The 21,501-nt window shown below is 36.8% G+C and overlaps 1 protein-coding gene and 1 non-coding gene across 2 annotated transcripts; one reads left to right on the forward strand and one right to left on the reverse strand.

Annotated features, from left to right (window-relative positions):
- Positions 1 to 234: 234 nt before the first annotated feature.
- Positions 235 to 4,606, reverse strand: LOC131177894 (uncharacterized). The gene is made up of 3 exons (XM_058143064.1): positions 4,376 to 4,606; positions 1,993 to 2,301; positions 235 to 390 (listed from the first exon to the last, which is right to left on the reverse strand). The coding sequence occupies exons 1-3, from the start codon at positions 4,604 to 4,606 to the stop codon at positions 235 to 237; spliced, it is 696 nt and encodes a 231-aa protein (XP_057999047.1).
- A 682-nt stretch (positions 4,607 to 5,288) lies between these two features.
- Positions 5,289 to 5,395, forward strand: LOC131178051 (small nucleolar RNA R71). Its single transcript, XR_009147182.1, has one exon. It is a non-coding gene; the product is annotated as a small nucleolar RNA R71 (small nucleolar RNA).
- The last annotated feature ends 16,106 nt before the right edge of the window (positions 5,396 to 21,501 follow it).

Consider the following 21,501-nt stretch of genomic DNA (forward strand, 5'->3'; position numbering starts at 1 on the left):
TGATACACGCCCATGTAAATCTATTACGAGACCCGTGTAACTTTCTGTCTACATTAAACTTAAAGTTTTTTTCTCTATTGTCGAAGCACGCCTCGTGTAATGTTACACAGGGTCAACCCATGTAAGTTTCTGGGGGTTATGCAGATTTGACTCTAAGGTTCTAGAAGGTTACACGAGGCATGTTAAACTTTTACACAACCCGTGTAATTTTTTGGCTCTTATATTCTCCCTGTGTTAAAATATAATGCTACCACTATGAATGAAATGAATGTAAAAAGTAGCAACAGGTCTACTTCCCCGATTTTGTGCAGTCTCTTCTTGTGTGGTTTGACGTCTCTTCTCCTCCTTTGCCTTTGATTCTTTACTTTGCAGAATTGTGAATTGGGGTACCTACAGAACAGAACATGAGTAAACAGAAAACAAGAATAAAATAAGAACTAGAATAAAGGAAATTTAGAAATTTTGAGTTGCCTACCAAAGAGTGCTTGTTTATAGTCATTAGCTCAACTTTGCATTCATTGTTCACAGTCTGTCTGGAGGGTCGTCAAAGGAGCAGTTAGCTCCCTTCTCTATGGGTTCTCCCTGAAAATATGGCTTTAGCCTTTGCCCGTTCAGGTTTCGCTCCAAATCTCTACAGCTCCATGCCGGAAGACTTGTATAACCTTAAAGGGCTCAAACCATCTTGACTTCAGCTTCCCTGGAAAAAGTTTTAACCTAGAGTTAAAGAGCAGGACAAGGTCTCTTGCTTTTATTTCTTTTCTTGTTATGCGTCTATCATGCCATTTTTTGGTTTTATCTTTGAAGATTTTGGCATTCTCATACGCATCCTGCCTTATTTCATGTAACTCATTGAGCTGTAAGAGTCTTTTTTCACTAGCAGCTTTGATCAAAATTTAGGGTCTGAATTGCCCAGTAGGCTTTGTGTTCAAGTTCGATAGGGAGGTGGCATGATTTCCCATGAATCAGTCGAATGGGTGTTGTCTCAATTAGAGTTTTATATGCAGTGCGATGTTCCCACAATGCATCATCTAACTTCACAGACCAATCCTTCCTTGAGCGGTTTACTTGTTTCTCTAGGATTCATTTTAGCTTCCTATTTGAAATTTTTGCTTGACCATTGGTTTGAGGATAATAAGGTGTGGCCACCTTTTGAGTTACTCCATACTTCTTCAATACTGTTTTTAATTGTTGGTTGCAGAAGTGACTTCCTCCATCGCTGATTATTGCTCGTGGTGTGCCAAATCTTGTGAAGATGTTCTTCTTAGGGAACTTTGTGACCACTCTGGCATTGTTGGTTGGTGTGGCTATTGCTTCTACCCATTTTGACACATAATCAACCCCAATCAAAATATACTTGTTTCCAAAGGAAGAGAGGAATGGGCCAAAAAAGTCTATCCCCCACATATCAAATAGTTCTACCTCAAGTATACCGTGCAGTGGCATTTCACTCCTTTTGGAAATGTTACCTATTCTTTGGCATTGATCACAAGCTAGCATGAATGATCTCACATCTTTAAACAAATTAGGCCAGTAAAATCCTGCGTGCAAAATTTTAGTTGTTGTTTTTGTGGTGCCAAAGTGTCCTCCATATGGTGATGAATGGCAGTGCTGGAGAATGCTCTCTATATCCTCCTCTGGTATGCATCATCTCATCAGCCCGTCATTACATCTCTTGTATAGTAAAGGTTCCTCCCATGTGTAGAATCGTACATCGTGCAAAAATTTCTTCCTTTACTGGTAAGACATGTTGGGCAGCAAAACCTTGCATATAAGAAAATTCACAAAATCAGCATACCATGGAACTTAGGATAGGGCTTATAGGTAATCATCCGGGAATGAGTCATCTATTGGCAACTCTTCAGCTTCTTCTAAGTCCTCGTGTCTCAGCCTTGAGAGATGATCAGCTACCACGTTCTCGACCCCCTTTTTGTCCTTGATTTCAAGGTCAAATTCCTAAAGTAATAAGATCTATCGAATCAATATTGGCTTTACTTCCTTTTTATTCAAAAGGTATCTGATAGCAGCATGGTCTGTGTATATAATGACTTTTGATCCAAGAAGATAGGATCTAAATTTATTAATTGCAAACACTACTGCTAGGAATTCCTTTTCAATGGTAGCGTAGTTGATTTGCGCATCGTCAAGTGTCTTGCTGGCATAGTAAATGGCATGGAGTTTTCTATCTTTCATTTGTCCGAGTACTGCCCCCACAGCATAATCACTTACATCGCACATGATTTCGAATGGTAGCTTCCAATCAGGTGGTTGCATAATAGGTGCTGAGATCAAGGCCTCTTTATCCTATTGAAAGAAGCAAGGCAATTTTCATCAAAATCAAAGGAAACATCTTGACTTAATAAATTTGTTAATGGTTTAGCTATTTTGGAAGAATCTTTGATGAATCTTCTGTAAAAGCCTATATGTCCCAAAAAAACTTTGCAATTCTTTAACTGATATTGGTGGTGACTTTTTTCGATGATCTCAACTTTTGCCTTGTCAACTTCAATCCCTCTTTCTGATATCAGATTATCAAAGACTATGCCTTCTCTTACCATGAAGTGACATTTTTCCCAATTCAAGACCAGGTTTGATTCTTCACATCTTTGCAATTCTTTAGATAAGTTAGTTAAGCAATCATCAAAAGTAGTTCCATAGACAGAAAAATCATCCATAAAGACTTCCATGATATTTTCAATATAATCGGAAAAAATAGCCATCATGCATCTTTGAAAGGTAGCAGGGGCATTACAAAGACTAAAAGGCTTTTTTCTATATGCAAAGGTTCCGTAAGGGCATGTGAATGTGGTCTTTTCTTGATCTTCTGGGTGAATAGGAATCTGAAAGAATCCCGAATACCCATCTAGATAACAAAAGTAGGAATGTTTTACTAGCCTTTCTAGCATTTGGTCGATGAAAGGGAGAGGAAAATGGTCTTTTCTGGTGGCACTATTCAATTTCCTATAGTCTATGCACATGCGCCAACTAGTGACTACCCTAGTAGGGATTAGTTCATTATTTGTATTCTGGATGATAGTTGTCTCGCCTTTCTTAGGCACTACATGTACTAGACTAACCCATTTACTATCAGAAATTGGGTATATAATACCTGCGTCTAATAGTTTCACAATTTCTTTCCTAACTACTTCTTTCATGTTTGGGTTAAGCCTTCTTAGGTGTTCAATAGTGGGTTTACTGTTTTCCTCCATGGGTATCCTATGCATGGAAATTGAGGGATTAATCCCTTTCAGGTCTTCTATTTTATATCCTATAGCCTTACTATGGGTCCTGAGTACTCTTAGCAATTTTTTCTCTTCTATATCAGACAAGCTTGCATTGCTAATAATAGGATATTTAGAGTTTGAGTCCAAAAATGAGTACCTTAGTGAGGAGGGGAGAGGTTTACGTTCTACCTCTTCAGTGTTGTTCTTTGGATTACTTTTAGGTTGTTCCTCCTTTAGCTCCTCCACTTTGAAAGCTTGAGCTAAGGGTAGGGGTGGATGAGCTGCTAAATATTGTGCACAAAATGCAATTTTTGTGTTTTCATTATTAGCAGTGTAAGTGTGCAATAAGCATGCTTTAAGAGGATCTTTAGGATACGCTTTACATGATTCCTCTTAAACTTATTTGTCAACGGTATCAATTTTAAAGCATTCATCAGGTTCAAATTTGTGTTTAATCGTGTTGAACAAGTTAAATTCCACTTCTTCATCTCCTACCTTGAGAGTTAGCCACCCATTTTTTACGTCTAAGATTGCTCCGGTGGTTGCCAAGAAAGGTCTTCCTAAGATGATAGGGATTTGAACATCCTCTTCCATTTCGAGGACAACAAAGTCAACTAGAATGAAGAATTTACCTACCTTGATAGGGATGTTCTCAAGTATGTCTACGGGATATTTAATAGATCGGTCAATCAATTATAGTGAAATTGTTATGGGTTTCAGTTCTCCAATCTCTAGCTTTTGACATATTGATAGAGGCATTAGACTCACACTTGCCCTAAGATCACAGAGGGCCTTGTCTATTTTCTTATTACCAATGAGACAAGGTATGGAGAAACTTCATGGATCCTTCAGCTTTGGAGGCAGGTTGTTTTGCAGTATGGCACTGCATTCCTCTATTAGAGCAAGAGTCTTGTAGTCCTCCAGTTTTCTTTTCTTTAACAGAATTTCCTTAAGGAATTTGGTATAGGATGGCATCTGAGAAAGTGCTTCGGTGAAGGGAATGTTGATGTAGAGTTTCTATAAAACTTCTAAAAACTTCCCAAACTACTTGTCTAATTGGCTTTCTGGAATCTCTGAGGAAAATGTAGGGGAGGCTGATATGGCTCTGGTAGCTTCTTTTTCTTCCTTGTTTCCTCTTCCTGATCCTTCTTGACTTCTTCCTCTTTCTTCTCTGCTTGGCTTTCAGATTTATCAAAGCTTTCCTCTGTTGGTTTTTCCTCTGGTTGTTCTAGAATTCTTCCACTCCTCAATGTAACTGCTTTACAATGCTTCTTTAGGTTCATCTCTGATTGACTAGGCAGTTTACCAGTAGTTTTGCTTGAAGAACCTGCTTGCTGAGCAATTTGATTTTCAAGTGTCTTATTATGAGTAGCAAGTTGGTCCATTCTGAAAGTTAGCTACTTGATCATTTCATTCTATTGTTGTTGAGCTACCAAGAGGCCTTCCATCATGGATTCCATGGTCATCTTCAGTTCAGGTTATTGAGGTTGAGGAGGTGGTGGTGGTTGTGCAAAGTTTTGTCCTCTGTTCTGAAACCCAGGGGGTGCTGATGGTCTGTACCCTTTCTGTTTGTTCATTAGCTGATTCTACGAGTTGGACCATGAGAAATTAGGGTGATTCTTCCATCCAGGGTTGTAAGTATTTGAATATGGGTTGTTGAGCTATCTCTGGTTGAAGTTTCCTCTATTATTCACATAGTTCATCTGTTCTGTGGAGGATTCATTGAAGTTGTTACATTTTGAAGTCATATATCCTCCTCCGCAGCTGTCGTAGTGTTGGTTGCTTGTTCTAACAGCGTTGGCTTGCATTTTGTCAAGCCTCTTTGTGAGCTGGTCAAATTGAGCATTTATCATGCTTAGGGCATCTACTTCTAAGACTCCTACTACCCTCCTTGTATTTCCCTTTTCATTTGACCACTCGTAGTTGTGATACGTGACCCTCTCCAGAAGTTTAAGTGCTTGTGTTACCATTTTCTTCATTAGGTCACCTTCTGCAGCTAAATCTGCTGTGCTCCTTATGGAAGGCAACAGCCCATTATAGAAATTTTGAACTAAGAGCCAATCCTCTATGCCATGGTGTGGACATTCCCTCTATAGGTCTTTATACCTCTCCCATGCATCATAAAGTGATTCACCTTCCTTTTGTCTAAAGGTATTTAGTTCAACTCTTAACTTTGCAGTCTTTGCAGGTGGGAAATACCTTGCTAGAAAAGCTTGTGAGAGCTCTTCCCAAGTGGTGAATGTTCCAGCTGGTTGAGAAAGTAATCACTTCCTTGCTCTGTCTCGAAGGGAGAATGGAAATGCTCTAAGTTTTATAGCTTGATCAGAGACTCCATTCATCTTGAATGTGTTACATAGGGCAAGGAAGCACTGGAGGTGATAATGTGGATCTTTCATTGGTAAACCCCCAAATTGGGTTTGTTGAATCATCTGGAGCCATACTGGTTTCAGTTCAAAATTATTGCCTTCCACTGCGGGTCTTATAACACTGGGTTGGAATACTTGTATAGATGGAGCTCCACAGTCCCTTAAGCATCTTAGCCTATTGTTGTTGTTGGCCATGATTGGAGTTTCTGGATTTTCTTGATCTTGTTCTTAGTGTCTCTTTGCTCTCCTGATGGCTCTTAGAGTTCTATCTATTTTGGGATCCAAGTCCAAAACTTCTTCCTCTTGTTTTGTTCTAGTCATGCACCAAACCAAATACCTAAGAGAAAATAAAAGAATTAATTAAGTAAATTTAAACAATAATAATAAATGCCTAAATCAGCTAATGTAACACCCCTATTCACATAGCCTAGTCTATTTCACTATTTTCGGTGACCAGAGCCAGTCTAAAAAATTAAGGAGATTAGAACCACACTTAAGATCACTAGAGAAGCCATAAACACAAATAATTAGTAATTGCCAATTAGTTAAGTATGAATAAGAAAAACAAAACATAAAAAGTTAAACGAGCCGAGAGTCACAGCAATGGGTGACCTTCTCGAGAAGGATTGTGAAGTCGATTTAAACTCGAATTTGGAATCATAAAATGTGACCCCGCAGTCCTTAGGACTATTACGAACACAATGGAAAAGAGAAAAACACGAAAAAGAATTGTTAAGCCAGTCAAATAATTAGGTCAGGGAGCCAGAAGAAATATTGAATTATTTGCAAACCGGGTTGAACCGGCGAGGGGCAATTTGGTTAATTGACCCTGAGAGCTGACTCTTGACCTAACTGTGAAATAAAATTAGAGAAAAGAAAATTTTAGAATCGAGAATTAAATTAAAGAACTAATGGAAAAATAAATAAAAAAAAAATTGAAAAAGTGAAAAGAGATGACATCATGCATGACATCATGCATGATGCCATAAATACTATAATTAAAAATTTATTTAATTTGATTTATGGTCTTCCATAAGACTAAATTCATAAAAGAAAAAGAAAAGAAAAAAAAAAAAAGACTTCATCTTCTGAAAAAAAAACGTGAACCATCTCTCTCTCACCCTCTCCCTAACCAAACTCCATTAAAGCTCATTTTGAGCTTGAAGAAATCCTAATTCCCACCATAGAAACCCTACTCTCCATCACTAAATCTTGTAACTAGATCTTGATAAGGAGATTTACAACAAAAAGAAAAAGAAAGAAGAAGTTTGGAGAGGTGGAAAAATTCTACATAAGGTTAGTAAACTAAACTTGATTTATTAGTTGATTTAATTGTGTTTCTAGTTGAATAAACCTAGAAATTCATTTAAAATGAAAAGAAAACACCTTAAGGGGACTAAAGGAAAATTCGGCCAGCATGTGCGAGGGTAAGATTTGCATGGGTTTGATTGAATTAGAGGTGAATAAGAACATCAAGGAGTTGAATGATTATTGTTATATGCTTTGAATTAGCTAAATGCAATAAATTGGTGAACTAGGGTTTTGGACACTTAGGGTTTAGGAGTCAAAAATGTGAGAAATTGTGAAATGATGTTTTTGACCTAGTTTGAGGTGAGAAATGGTTATTTATGACCAATTGAGATCTGTTGAAAGTGTTAGAGGCGAGTTTAAATTCGAATTGAAAATGGTCATATTGCAGGCAGCAGGACCAAGGTCCCTTTGAGGGACTAAAACTAAAAATTTACAAGTCCAATTGGTATGAGACCAATTGGGAATGAAAATAGACACAAAATGACACATTTTTCAATTGGGAATCTTGCCCAAAAAGCGACCAAAACCTAGTGAACAAATTGACCAAATCAGGATTTTTGCAGTCTGACCTATACAAAAATGACCAAATGAACAGTATTTGTTCATTTGGCCATAACTTGGGCTAGGTAGGTCTAAATAACCTAAAACTTTACCATTGGATAGCTGAGATATAGATCTAAAACTTTCATGAAGAACACATATCCAAATTATGCCCTTAACCAAGTCATTTGGCCACCCAAATTTGGTGACCTAAAACTGCCAGAACTAGTTTGGTGCCCAGAAATCTGGGTTAAGTCCAATCTGGCAGCCATGATTCAAATGGCTATAACTTGAGCTAAAAAACTCCAAATGGAGTGATTCAAAAAGGAGAATAAATTTAAGACAATAGGGAACATTTGCTATAAAGAAAGTTTTGCCAAATTCTAACAGAAAAATGACCAATGGAATAGTGCAACTTAAGACACCAAAACTGAAAATTTGCAAATTTGCCTAAAAGACTTAGAATTTGAGTAAACAACCAAAACTAATAAATTTAATAACCAAAATGTGGTATGTGGGTGAAGTTGGAATTCCCATACCTATTAAGCCTTGAAAGTCAACAAATTGACTTGAATAGTGTAGTGAATAGTAACCCCGAAACACAAATTTTAAAGAACGTCAAGTTTAGCATATTAGAGTTAGGTAAAAGTAAAATTAAATTTATTTTTGGATTTATTCTAAGTTATGGTACTGAAACAATGTGAAACTATGTGTTTTAGTTGAAAAGAACATCGGAAAAGAACCTGAGGATTCGAGTCAAGGCCAAGAGGCGACTCGCTTAAGGTTTGTGCACAACGTATAATTTCTGTAAATTATCTTCTACATATTATTTTGAATAATTTGAAATATTGAATTGTGACATCATTATGATGAAATGTTTATTATGTCTTTGATTTAAATTGTTGAAAGTTATTTGTGTATATTTGAGATGGCATAAATGTTTAGTAAATTATTAACATAAGTTTTGAAACCATAGTGTCATGACCATATATTTGAGCACCTCACTAGCATGACTAGAGGGGGTAATCAGTTTCGAATTTTGATTCTTTCTCTGGCTGAAGTGTTGAGGTGTGTGCCAGTAGAAGAAGAAATTAATTGGTATCCATATATTTGAGCTAGCTAGCCTTGTGATGTGACTTCTCCTTAGCCTCTGGCTATTGAGATTAAATTTGTTTCGAATGGCATGATATAACTGTGGGTTTTATGAAATTGGTTTTGACACTTCAAAATGAAATTGTTTGGATTAAAATCTCATAATTCATGTTTTGTGTTTAACTCTCATGTTCAGTCCAATTTTTGAATAAATATGATTTAAATTATGCATAAAGATTATTTTAGTATGTTGTGCACCACTGAGTCCTAGTACTCAATGATAGCTGTTATTGCTGTCGCAGATTTAGAGACTAGAGGAGCAGCAGACTGAGCTGCTGAGGATTGAGGACCTACTTGCTTGAAGTTATCGAGTATATTTTATGCCCTGACTGTAAAAATTTATTTTGATATATGTAATGTACGTAAATGTATGGACATGTAAAATTGGTCTTGAGTAGCTTGTATAAAGTTTGTAATAAATTTTAGTTTGAATTTCTTTTAATGTAAATTTTTGTAATTATGTATATAAATTATTTTATCTTTAATGAAATATGAATGGAAGTATTTTATTTTAAATTGAATGAAATTGATTAATGGTATTTTGATGAATGTTGACTATTGGAAATTGTGGATTTGAATTTTTGGAAATTGATAAATGATGTTGAAATTGGTTGGGATGATTGTGAATTTGAAGAAGTGGTTGAGATAAATAATTGAAAGTGCTTTTTACATGTATTTGAAGAACTATTTTCTCAAAAAACAGATGGCACTCTGCCGAAATTTTTATAAAATTTGCGGAAAAACAAAATGGGTAAAAAAAATTTTTACTAGTTTTAAAACTTCAAATAAATGATTTTAATACCTATTAGAAAATGCTCACCACTTATAAAAGTAAGAAAATTGTTTTAAAATCCCTTGTAGTGTACTTAATGAGTTATCGGTAGATGAAGTTCGGTAGTTCATTAGGTATTCTACGGGATCATGTTATGGCTTACAGAGGGGTAAAGTGTGACATGTTTTAGTGGTATCAAAGCAAATTTTTGAAGTACATTTTAACTTGTGAATTTGTGTCTTTTCTTTGCTAAGTACAACTGCTCAATGTCCTTATTCGTTACATACAGAGCATTACATCATAAATATGAACTAACGGAGGGAAATCTCCTTGTGTTATTTGTTCAGGAGATACCCTAACTTCATACTGAAATGGAAGAAGGGGATCACTCAGTCGAGCAATCTGTTGAAGCTAAGGCACAAGGGGAAGCCCCAGCTCTACAGAATGTCAGTGGATCAGTAGCACCAGCCCCACAAATGCCGCAGTTTCCTGCACATTTCGCACAGCAGATGGATGCGATGTTTCAACAAATGGCTGGGGGTATGCCTGCTCAAGCTCCACCCCAGACACTTGTGGTATAACCACAACCTCCAGTAAGACAGTATGACAAACTGTTGAAGTATAGGGCTACAGAATTTAAGGGTACAGTAGACTCGCTTGAGGCAAAGCAATGGCTTGAAAGAATGGACAGAGTGTTCAAGAAGCTGCACTGCCAAGATGAATTGAAGTTTGAATACTCTGTGTCACTACTGTAAGGGGATGCGTATGATTGGTGGAAGACCATCCCTCACAGCTTGGCTAAACCACCAGTACTGACTTGGGATGACTTCATCAGAGAATTCAGACAAAAATACGTCCCAGATGCATATGTGGATCAAAAGTTACAAGAATTTCTGAGCTTGAAACAAGGGAACAGATCAATGGCAGAGTATGAGAGGGAGTTCTCCCGCTTAAGCCACTATGCTGGTAGTCTCCTTTCTACCAGCAAGGAATGATGCAAGAGATTTGAGATGAGTTTGAAACCCAGTTTGAGGATGCAAGTAGTGAGATTCAGACACAGCAACTTCTCTGAGCTCATCTCTCAAGCACTTGAGCTAGAAAGGATTGAATCAGAAGCGACACCTGTAAAAGAAAAATCAGAGAGGACTGAGAAAACAGAGAAAGATAAAGGTGAAAAGTCAGTAGAGCCAAGTCCTAGTGGTACTTCTGGCAAGAGGAAGAAATTTGGTGGACTTAGCAGAGGTCGAGGTGGAAGATTTGGAAGGGGTCGATTCTCTGGACAGAGACCTCCTAGGTCTGGTCAGCAGTCGAGCAGGGGTTCATATCCTGCCCGCCCCTATGAGACTTGTGGCAAGATTCATGGGGGAGAATGCTATTGGGCTATGAAAGCCTGCTTTAACTGTGGAGGCAAGGGCCATTTAGCTAAAGATTGCACTAGCGCTCCTAAATATGGTCCAGCTCCTACGACTGCAGAAGTATCTATTCAGAGTCCTACTCCCAGAGGTTCACAATCAGTTGGCAGAGGAAGAGGCAGAGGTAGAGGCACTGCTTCTAGCAGTCAGGGCATTGTTGGTCAGTCAGCACAAGGAAGTGCTTCAGCCAGAGTCTACACAATGAGACAGCGAGAATAGGCTGAGACTTTTGATGTTGTAGCTGGTACATTCTCTATCTCTGATCAAGAAGTATTTGTGTTGTTTGATCCGGGTTCAACCTACTCATATGTTAATGCTAGCATAGTTAGTTCACTTGCTGTTCCATGTGTCCAAACGAGTTTTAAAGTGCTAGTAACTAGTCCGTTAGGACAAGAGGTTCGGGTCAACATAATTTATAGAGACTGTCCTTTGGTGATCCAAGGACATGTTTTTCTATCAGATTTGATTGAAATTCCCTTCAGAGATTATGATATTATCTTGGGCATGGATTGGTTAGCCAGGCATCACGCCATGATTGACTGTAGATTAAAGACAGTCACTTTTGGTCTCCCTTTGTATGGTGATGTGGTAATACATGGGGAGAGGCATTTACTGCCATCAAACATCATTTCGGCTGCACTAGCTAGAAGGATGATCAAAAAGGGGTGTGAAGCATACTTGGCACATGTGATAGACACCCAAGTGGGGAGTCCAGCACTGAGGGACATCCCTACAGTATGTGACTTTTCGGATGTGTTTCCTGATGAATTGCTAGGATTACCTCTAGAAAGAGGGGTGCAGTTTGAGATTGATGTTATGCCTGGTGTGGACCCAATCTCCATAACGCCGTATAGAATGGCACCTGTAGAATTGAAAGAGTTGAAAGTGCAGTTGCAAGAACTACTTGACAAGGGCTTTATCTGCCCCAATGTGTAACCTTGGGGAGCGCCAGTGTTGTTTGTTAAGAAAAAAGATGGCACTCTCCGCTTATGTATTGATTATCAGCAGTTGAATAAGGTGACAATAAAGAATAGATATCCATTGCCCCACATTGATGACTTGTTTGATTAGTTGAGGGGTGCAACTGTGTTCTCCAAAATTGAACTGAGATCATGTTATTATCAGCTGAAAGTATAAGAGCAGAGTATTCCTAAAACTACCTTTAGAACCCGCTATGGCCATTATGAGTTCTTGGTCATGCCATTCGGGTTAACTAATGCTCCGGTTGCTTTTATGGATCTGATGAACACTATCTTCAGACTATACATCGACCAGTTTGTTGTGGTATTTATTGATGATATATTGGTCTATTCGAGGAGTGCAGAAGAGCATGATAGAATCTGCGCATTGTACTGTAAACTTTGAGGGAGAAACAGCTATATGCCAAATTATCGAAATGTGAATTTTGGCTGAAAGAAATATCTTTCTTGGGGCATGTAGTATCAGTAGAGGGCATCAAGGTAGAACCAAGTAAGATAGAAGCCGTCCTTAATTGGAGGCCACCCAGAAATATCACAGAGATTCACAGTTTTCTAGGTTTAGCTGGATACTACCATCGATTTGTGAAGGGATTTCCCATGTTGGCATCTCCATTGACCAAGCTGCTTAGAAAAGATGTGAAATTTTAATGGACGGATAAATACCAACAGAGTTTTGATGGATTGAAGAAATATTTGACTAAAGCTCCAGTCCTAACTTTACCTACACCAGGTAAAGAATATACAGTTTATAGTGATGCTTCTCATAATGGGTTAGGCTGTGTGTTGATGCAAGATCGAAATGTCACTGCATATGCATCATGCCAGCTAAAACTGCATGAGAGGAATTATCCAACACATGATTTGGAGCTTGCAGCTATTGTGTTTGCTCTTAAGATCTGGAGACATTATTTGTATGAAGAGAAGTGCTATATCTACACAGATCATAAAAGTTTGAAGTATTTGGGCACCCAAAAAGAGTTGAATTTGAGATAGAGGAGATGATTAGAGTTAATAAAAGACTATGATTGTCTGATAGACTATCAGCCAGGGAAAGCTAATGTTGTAGTTGACGCCTTAAGTCGCAAGACTATGGCAAGTCTACGGGTTACTCCTTTGTCTATGGTACATGAGTTGAGATCATTACATGCTAGCTTAGAGATTAATGATGAGGGGCAGACAATAATTGCATGGCATGTATAGCCAGTGTTGATTGATCAGATCAGAATGGCTGCTCAGAATGATAAAAAATATCAGAAGCTATTGGAAGAAGTCCAGCAGAGCAAGAAACCAGAATTCTCAGTAAGAGATGATGGTCTACTGCTACACCAGGGTAGACTATGTGTTCCTAATGATGTTGACTTGAGGAAGATCATTTTGAAGGAAGCACATGAGTCTCCTTTTGCCATGCATCCTGGTGGCACAAAAATGTATAGAGGGCTAAAGGAGCATTACTGGTGGATGGGTGTGAAAAGAGATGTGACAGAGTTTATTTCCAAATGCCTAACTTGTCAGTAAGTGAAGGCAGAGCATCAAGTACCCACTGGTATTACATCCACTACCAGTATCAGAATGGAAATGGGAGAGAATAAGGATGGATTTTGTGATGGGACTTCTGAGGACACAGAAGAGTCATGATGCAGTATGGGTCATTGTTGACAGACTAACCAAGTCTGCTCATTTTCTACCAGTCCAGATGGACTACAGTTTAGAAAGATTAGCCAAGTTGTACATTGATGAGATAGTAAAACTGCATGGAGTGCCAGTATCCATCGTATTAGATAGAGATCCTAGGTTCACTTCTAGATTCTGGGGTAGTCTTCAGAGAGCCCTAGGAACTAGATTGAACTTCAGTACGGCATTCCACCCATAGACAGATGGCCAATCTGAGAGGGTAATTCAGCTCTTGGAGGATATGCTACAGGCTTGTGTGATTGAGTTTGAGGGCAGTTGGGACACACACTTGCCTTTGATTGAGTTTGCTTACAACAACAGCTACCAATCAAGCATTGGGATGCCTCCTTATGAAGCTTTGTATGGCAGAAAATGTAAAACCCCATTTTGTTGGGATGACGTGAGTGAAAGGAAGATGATTGGGCCCTAAATTGTTCAGCAGACCAAGGAAAAGATCAGGGCGATCAGAGATCGACTCAAGACTACATCAGACCGTCAGAAGTCCTACATTGATTTAAAGAGAAGAGATATTGAGTATGTAGCGGGTGAGAAAGTATTCCTCAAGGTTTCTCCTTGGAAGAGAATTATGAGATTCGGCAGAAAGGAGAAACTGAGTCCTCGTTTCATTAGGCCATATGAGGTTCTGGAAAGAGTGAGTCCTTTGGCATATCGATTGGCACTACCTCCAGAGTTAGAGAAGATACATAATGTCTTTCATGTTTCTATGTTGAGGAGGTATCAATCAAACCCATCTCATATACTACCAGTAGAGGAAATTGAAGTGAATCCAGACCTCACATATGAGGAAGAACCCATAGAGATTCTGGCTTATGAGGTGAAGCAGCTACGGAACAAGCAAACACCGTTAGTGAAAGTGCTGTGGAACCATCATTCGAGCTAGGAGGCTACTTGGGAACGAGAGGAGGACATGAGAAGACAGTACCCACAGCTGTTCGGAGATTGATACCAGGTAAAATTTCGAGACGAAATTTATTTTAAGGGGGGGAGAATTATAATACCCCTATTTGCATAGCCTGGTATATTTCACTATTCTGGTGACCGGAGCCGGTCCTAACAATTAAGGGGATTAGAACCACACTTAAGATGACTAGAGAAGCCATAAACACAAATAATTAGTAATTGCCAATTAGTTAAGTATGAATAAGAAAAACAGAACATAAGAAGTTAAACGAGCCGAGAGTCACAATAATGGGTGACCTTCTCAGGAAGGATTGCGAAGTCTATTTAAACTCGAATTTCGAACCGTCAAATGTGACGCCGCGGTACTTAGGACTATTACGAACACAGTGGAAAAGAGAAAATCATGAAAAAGAATTTTTAAGCCAGTCAAATAATTAGGTCAGGGAGCCGGAAGAAATATTGAATTATTTGCAAACCGGGTTGAACCGGTGAGGGGCAATTTGGTCAATTGACCTCGAGAGCTGACTCCTGACTGTAGGGGAGGGGGGCGTGAGGCGAAATATCATCCATTAGAATTATATAAAATGCACCAGGTAATGCCCAGGAAAGATGGTGGAGTCACAATGGTCTCACTTAAGTACCACCTCCTTAGACAGCATTTCCTAGACATGCACTTCATACAATCCTAATAGAATCAAACCACTGGTAAGTACCGTCTTCCCATAACACTATCACAATACTAAGGATTTATGCCACGAAGGCATAGATAGACAGGAGTCGCCACCCGGGTAATAACCAGGACATATTCAGTGTTTCTTCCGAGGGTCATGGATGGCAACTTACTCCTTGCAGAGTTTCCACAACCGTCATTACCATAGCCCAATGTCTAGGTTCGGGATAGTGGGTACGTAAGGGGAAGGTGTTAGGCACCCCTTACGCCTGGTCTAACCTCGTTAATTCGAGTGCCAGTCCTCTACTAATGTTTCTAGAAGTCTTGTTTATTATTCATTTATTAAACTTTATCCTAAAAAATGCAATTCTAATCCTACACACGCAAGTAATTCACAAAAAGGGTTGTTGTTTACACACAATTTTCATGCACAAGTAATTCCTATCTATGGGGTTGCTAATTATTTAAATGATATTTACCAGATGACTAAAATTAATTTATTATTGGGAATTTAATTTACAAACAAATTCAATATCAAATAACCCTATGTTTCTATTTAACCTAATTAATTAATTTTCACCAAGTTACCCTAAGGATAATTGAACTAAGTTAATTATGTACATGTGTAATTTATTCTAATATCACATAAGTCCCAAACAATCACAACCTAATAAAGATTTCTAACATGCAAATTTATTTTACAATTACCAAGTATTAAATTAAATTTATTTTACATGCCAATATTAGTTTAATTTACAAACAAGATTAATTTTAATTTACAAAGTATTTATTTAAATTAATTACATGCAAAAGTCAGTTAAATTAAAAACAAAATTAATTTTAATTTACCAAATGAAAGTTCTATTATTACTACAATTTCATGTCAATGGTTATTCGAGAAGTTTAGAGGTACTTACTTGTTGGTAAATGCAGTTGCCATTGGGGCAAGCTACCCTTAAAAAAGGGTCTTCTCTTCTAGTATGGCAATGATATCCCTGGCTTACTCCCGTTTAGCTCCATATAAGCTCCACGCAAATGCCCTCTTTGGTACTTACCTTAGGGCTACTTACCAATTTTGTTTGTAATAAAAAATAAAGAAACTAAAGAAAATAATAAAAGTACGAGAGACATAAATTAAACATGTGCAGAGTTGTGTATCCCCTCGAATTAAACATGATTACATGATCTATATGAACATATAAAATAAATTGAAAACAAAGAGCATAAAATTAAAATATTGTGTGGCATAGATCTTGAAAAGAAAACAATAAAAACTGACCTTCCAGAAATCTTGTGTGAAAATCTTCTTGAAGAAAAGAAAAAAAAATAAGGAAGAACTCAAAGAATCTTAAATATCTCTAAATTTCTTTTAGCTCTGAATTTTCTCTTCCTCTCTCCTCCTCATCATCCCCCTTCTTCTCTTCTCTAGTAGGGTATTTATAGGGTTTTGGGAGAGAGGTGTGATAGGGTTTGGAGTCTTAGGATGATAAAGTTTAGATGACTTGAACAACTACAATTGCAGAATTTGAATAAGACTGGGATATGGGTGAGGTGTTTCAACCAATAGGAAGACAAAAAAAAAAAATGGAAGGCACCAATAGGGAATGAGGAAGAGGTGTGGTAGGATTTGGAGTCTGGATGATAAAGTTTAGATGACTTAAACAACTACAATTACAGAATTTGAATAAGACTGGGATATGGGTGAGGTGTTTCAACCAATAGGAAGACAGGAAAAAATGGAAGGCACCAATAGGGAATGAGGAAGAGGTGTGGTAGGATTTGAAGTCTTAGGGTGATAAAGTTTAGATGACTTAAACAACTGCGATTGCAGAATTCGAATAAGACTGGGATATGGGTGAGGTGTTTCAACCAATAGGAAGACAGGAAAAAATGAAAAGCACCAATAGGGAGCGAGGAAGAGAGTGGGGCCAAGGAGGAGAGAGATATTTTGTTATTTTAATTTTTAGAAAATAATTAAATGGGTCCCATTTAAAATTCCTAACTAGGCTTTCTTAGGCCCATGGAGCCCAATTAAACTTATTTAGATCCATTTAAAAAAAACTACCCATATTAAATTTAAACAAAATAAAATTTTATTTAAATTTAATTAAATTAATTTTCCCAAAACTTTATTATTATTTTTATTTTTTCAAGATCATGCCACGAAATTAATAATTCAGCTCAATGCCTCCAATTACATTTTACATTCATATAATTTTTCATCATCGGGTTTCCCACGGCCTCAATGCACATACTCATCACAAAATAAGGGTCTACACTGACCTAACTATCAAATAAAATCAGAGAAAAGAAAATTTCAGAATCAAGAATTAAATTAAAAAACTAATGGAAAAATAAATAGAAAAATAAAAAAAATTTTGAAAAAGTGAAAAGAGATGATATAATGCATGACATCATGCATGATGCCGTAAATACTATAATTAAAAATTTATTTAATTTGATTTATGGTCTTCCATAAGACTAAATTCATAAAAGAAAAAGAAAAGAAAAAAAAAAGACTTCATCTTCTTGAAAAAAAAACGTGAACCATCTCTCTCTCACCCTCTCCCTCACCAAACTCCATTAAAGCTCATTTTGAGCTTGAAGAAACTCTAATTCTCAACATAGAAAACCTACTCTCCACTACTAAATCTTGTAACTAGACCTTGATAAGGAGATTTACAACAAAAAGAAAAAGAAAGAAGAAGTTTGGAGAGGTGGAAAAATTCTGCATAAGGTTAGTAAACTAAACTTGATTTGTTAGTTGATTTAATTGTGTTTATAGTTGAATAAACCTAGAAATTCATTTAAAATGAAAAGAAAACACCTTAAGGGGACTAAAGGGAAATTAGGCTAGCATGTGCAGGGGTAAGATTTGCATGGGTTTGATTGAATTAGAGGTGAATATGAACATCAAGGAGTTGAATGATTATGGTTATATGCTTTGAATTAGCTAAATGCAACAAATTGGTGAACTAGGGTTTTGGAGTCAAAAATGTGAGAAATTGTGAAATGATATGTTTGACCAAGTTTGAGGTGAGAAATGGTCATTTGTGACCAATTGAGATGTGTTGAAAGTGTTAGAGGTGAGTTTAAATTCAGATTGAAAATGGTCATGTTGCAGGCAGCAGGACCAAGGTCCCTATAAGGGACCAAAACTGAAAATTTACAAGTCCAATTGGTATGAGACTAATTGGGAATGAAAATAGACACAAAATGACACATTTTTCATTTAGGAATCATGCCCAAAAAGTGACCAAAACCTAGTGAACAAATTGACCAAATCCGGATTTTTGCAGTCTGACCTGTACAAAAATGATCAAATAAATAGTGTTTGTTCATTTGGCCATAACTTGGGCTAGGTAGGTCTAAATGACCTGAAATTTTACCAGTGGACAGCTGAGATATAGACCTAAAACTTTCATGAAGAACACAAACCCAAATTATGCCCTTAACCAAGTCATTTGGCCACCCAAATTTGGTGACCTAAAACTGCTAGAACCAGTTTGGTGCCCAGAAATCTGGGTTAAGTCCAATCCGGCAGCCATAATTCAAATAACTATAACTTGAGCTACAAAACTCCAAATGGAGTGATTCAAAAAGGAGAACAAATTTAAGACAATAGGGAACATTTTCTATGAAGAAAGTTTTGCCAAATTCTAACAGAAAAATGACCAATGGAACAGTGCAACTTAAGACACCAAAACTGAAAATTTGCAAATTTGCCTAAAAGACTTAGAATTTGAGTAAACAACCAAAACCAACAAATTTAACAACCAAAATGTGGTATGTGGGTGAATTTGGAATTCCCATACCTATTAAGCCTTAGAAAGTCAACAAATTGACTTGAATAGTGCAGTGAATAGTAACCCCAAAACACAAATTTTAAAGAACGTCAAGTTTAGCACATTAGAGCTAGGTAAAAGTAAAATTAAATTTATTTTTGGATTTATTCTAAGTTATGGTAATAAAACAATGTGAAACCATGTGTTTCAGTTGAAAAGAACATCGGGAAAGAACACGAGGAATCAATTTGAACACCTCACTAGCATGACTAGAGGGGGTAATCAATTTCAAATTTTGATTCCTTCTCTGGCTGAAGTGTTGAGGTGTGTGCCAATAGAAGAAGAAATTAAATGGATATCCATATATTTGAGCTAGCTAGCCTTGTGATGTGACTTCTCCTTAGCCTCTGGCTATTGTGATTATATTTGTTTCGAATGGCATGATATAACTGTGGGTTTTATGAAATTGGTTTTGACACTTCAAAGTGAAATTGTTTGGATTAAAATCTCATAATTCATGTTTTGTGTTTAACTCTCATGTTCAGTCCAATTTTTGAATAAATATTATTTAAATTATGCATAAAGATTATTTTAGTATGTTGTACTGCACCAGGTCGAGTACTCGTGATGCATTTATTATTGTTATCAGATTTAGAAACTTGAGGAAGCGTGATCGAGTGCTGAGGATTGAGGACCTACCTGCTTGAAGTTATCGGGTATATTTTATACCCTGATTGTAAAAATTTATTTTGATGTATGTAATGTATATAAATGTATGAACATGTAAAATTGGTCTTGAGCAGCTTGTATAAAGTTTGTAATAAATTTTAGTTTGAATTTCTTTTAATATAAATTTTTATAATGATGTATATAAATTATTTTATCTTTAATGAAATATGAATGGAAGTATTTTGTTTTAAATTGAATGAAATTGATTAATGGTATTTTGATAAATGTTGAATATTGGAAATTGTGGATTTGAATTTTTGGAAATTGATAAATGATGTTGAAATTGGTAGGGATGATTGTGAATTTGAAGAAGTGGTTGAGATAAATAATTGGAAGCACTTTTTACAGGTATTTGAAGAACTATTTTCTCAAAATACAGATGGCACTCTGCCGAAATTTTTATAAAATTAGCAGAAAAACAAAATGGGTAAAAAAAATTTTACTAGTTTTAAAACTTCAAATAAATGATTTTAAAACCTATTGTAGCAAGGTATTTTGCGGTCGCCTGGACAAACACTCACCGAAGTGGGAAAAGTGAGGAGTTGCCACTTTAATTTTAAGGGAAATTAAAGAAAACCATTTGTGAAGTAAGTTACACTAAAACCACTTCAAAAACATAGATTCTAGGTTCGGGGTCCATGAACGGGTGGGGAAGGTGTTAGGCACCCCACCTCGTCCCTCAACGAGGGTAAGCAGATTTAATTTCACATTCTTCATAGTTAGGAAGGCTTGAATGGAAATGTTAATCCTTTTGACCGAAAGGAATGTTTGATTTTTCACTAATCCGGATTACCCAGATACATAAGTAAATGAGATGACCTTAGTGAATTGCGGTTGTGTATTAACTTTATTTCAGGGAGAATCATTTTACATATTTGTTAAAATTTAATTTGGGAATCGGATAAGAACTCTCCTCCAATCTCCTTTAAATATTTATTAAAATTTTTAAGTTTGAGGGTCGGATAAGAACTCTCGTCCGATCTCCTTTTTTTAAATATTTATTAAAATTTTTAAACTTGAGAATCGGATAAGAACTCTCCTCCTGTCTCCTTTAAATATTTGTTAAAATTTTTAAGCTTGAGAATCGGATAAGAACTCTCCTCCGACCTCCTTATAAATATTTGTTAAAATTTTTAAGCTTGAGAATCAGATAAGAACTCTCCTCCGATCTCCTTTAAATATTTATTAAAATTTTAAGCTTGAGGATCGGATAAGAACTCTCCTCCGACCTCTATTAAATATTTATTAAAATTTTAAGTTTGAGGATCGGATAAGAACTCTCCTCCGACCTCTATTAAATATTTATGGAAACTCTGGGCGAGGATCGGATAAGAACTCTCCTCCGACCTCTATTAAATATTTATGGAAACTCTGGGCGAGGATCGGGTAAGAACTCTTCTCCGACCTCTGTTAAATATTTATGGAAGTTTTGGGCGAGGATCGGGTAAGAACTCTCCTCCGACCTCATTAAACATTTAAATGGGGACCGGATAAGGACTTTTCCGATCTCTCAAGGTTTAATTACAGCTACGCATCATAAGAACCTGAGACTAAGAGTTTCGGCATTCAAAGATGCCAAGGGTCGGAATAAGGCTTCTTTAAACTGGTTGGTACCTTATGACCAGACAAAGGATGCCAGACTAAATTTTACCGATCTCCTATGTAATTACCTTACCAGTACCTTTTTATACATAATCCGTTCTATTTATTTACCTGAAATTTAGTTTCATTCTGCTTTATGACGTCATACTGAATCACCTTCTATGTTAGCCTAGTGATGCAACTCTATTATTTTCTTGACGTATTATTCAGGCCTTCTATTTTAAAGAAGCACTTAAGACACGACTACCTACATTTTACCGAACTACTTATACGCTACTTAAGATGAGGACTTTCACATTTAGAAGTAGCAAAGCTTAACAAAAAGAATGGACCAGTTGACAAAGAAAGTAAACTTCGGGAATAACCTTC

This window comes from Hevea brasiliensis, chromosome 2 (assembly GCF_030052815.1).
Source record: "Hevea brasiliensis isolate MT/VB/25A 57/8 chromosome 2, ASM3005281v1, whole genome shotgun sequence".
NCBI classification, from domain to species: domain Eukaryota; kingdom Viridiplantae; phylum Streptophyta; class Magnoliopsida; order Malpighiales; family Euphorbiaceae; genus Hevea; species Hevea brasiliensis.

Coding starts and splice junctions, on each gene's coding strand:
- LOC131177894 (XM_058143064.1), bottom strand. CDS start 4,606: ATGGACCAACTTGCTACTCATAATAAGACACTTGAAAATCAAATTGCT. Junction 2,302..4,375: donor CAGAGAAGAAAGAGGAAGAA/GTCAAGAAGGAT, acceptor TTCTTTCAATAG/GATAAAGAGGCCTTGATCTC. Junction 391..1,992: donor ACCTTTTGAATAAAAAGGAA/GTAAAGCCAATA, acceptor TCTGTTCTGTAG/GTACCCCAATTCACAATTCT.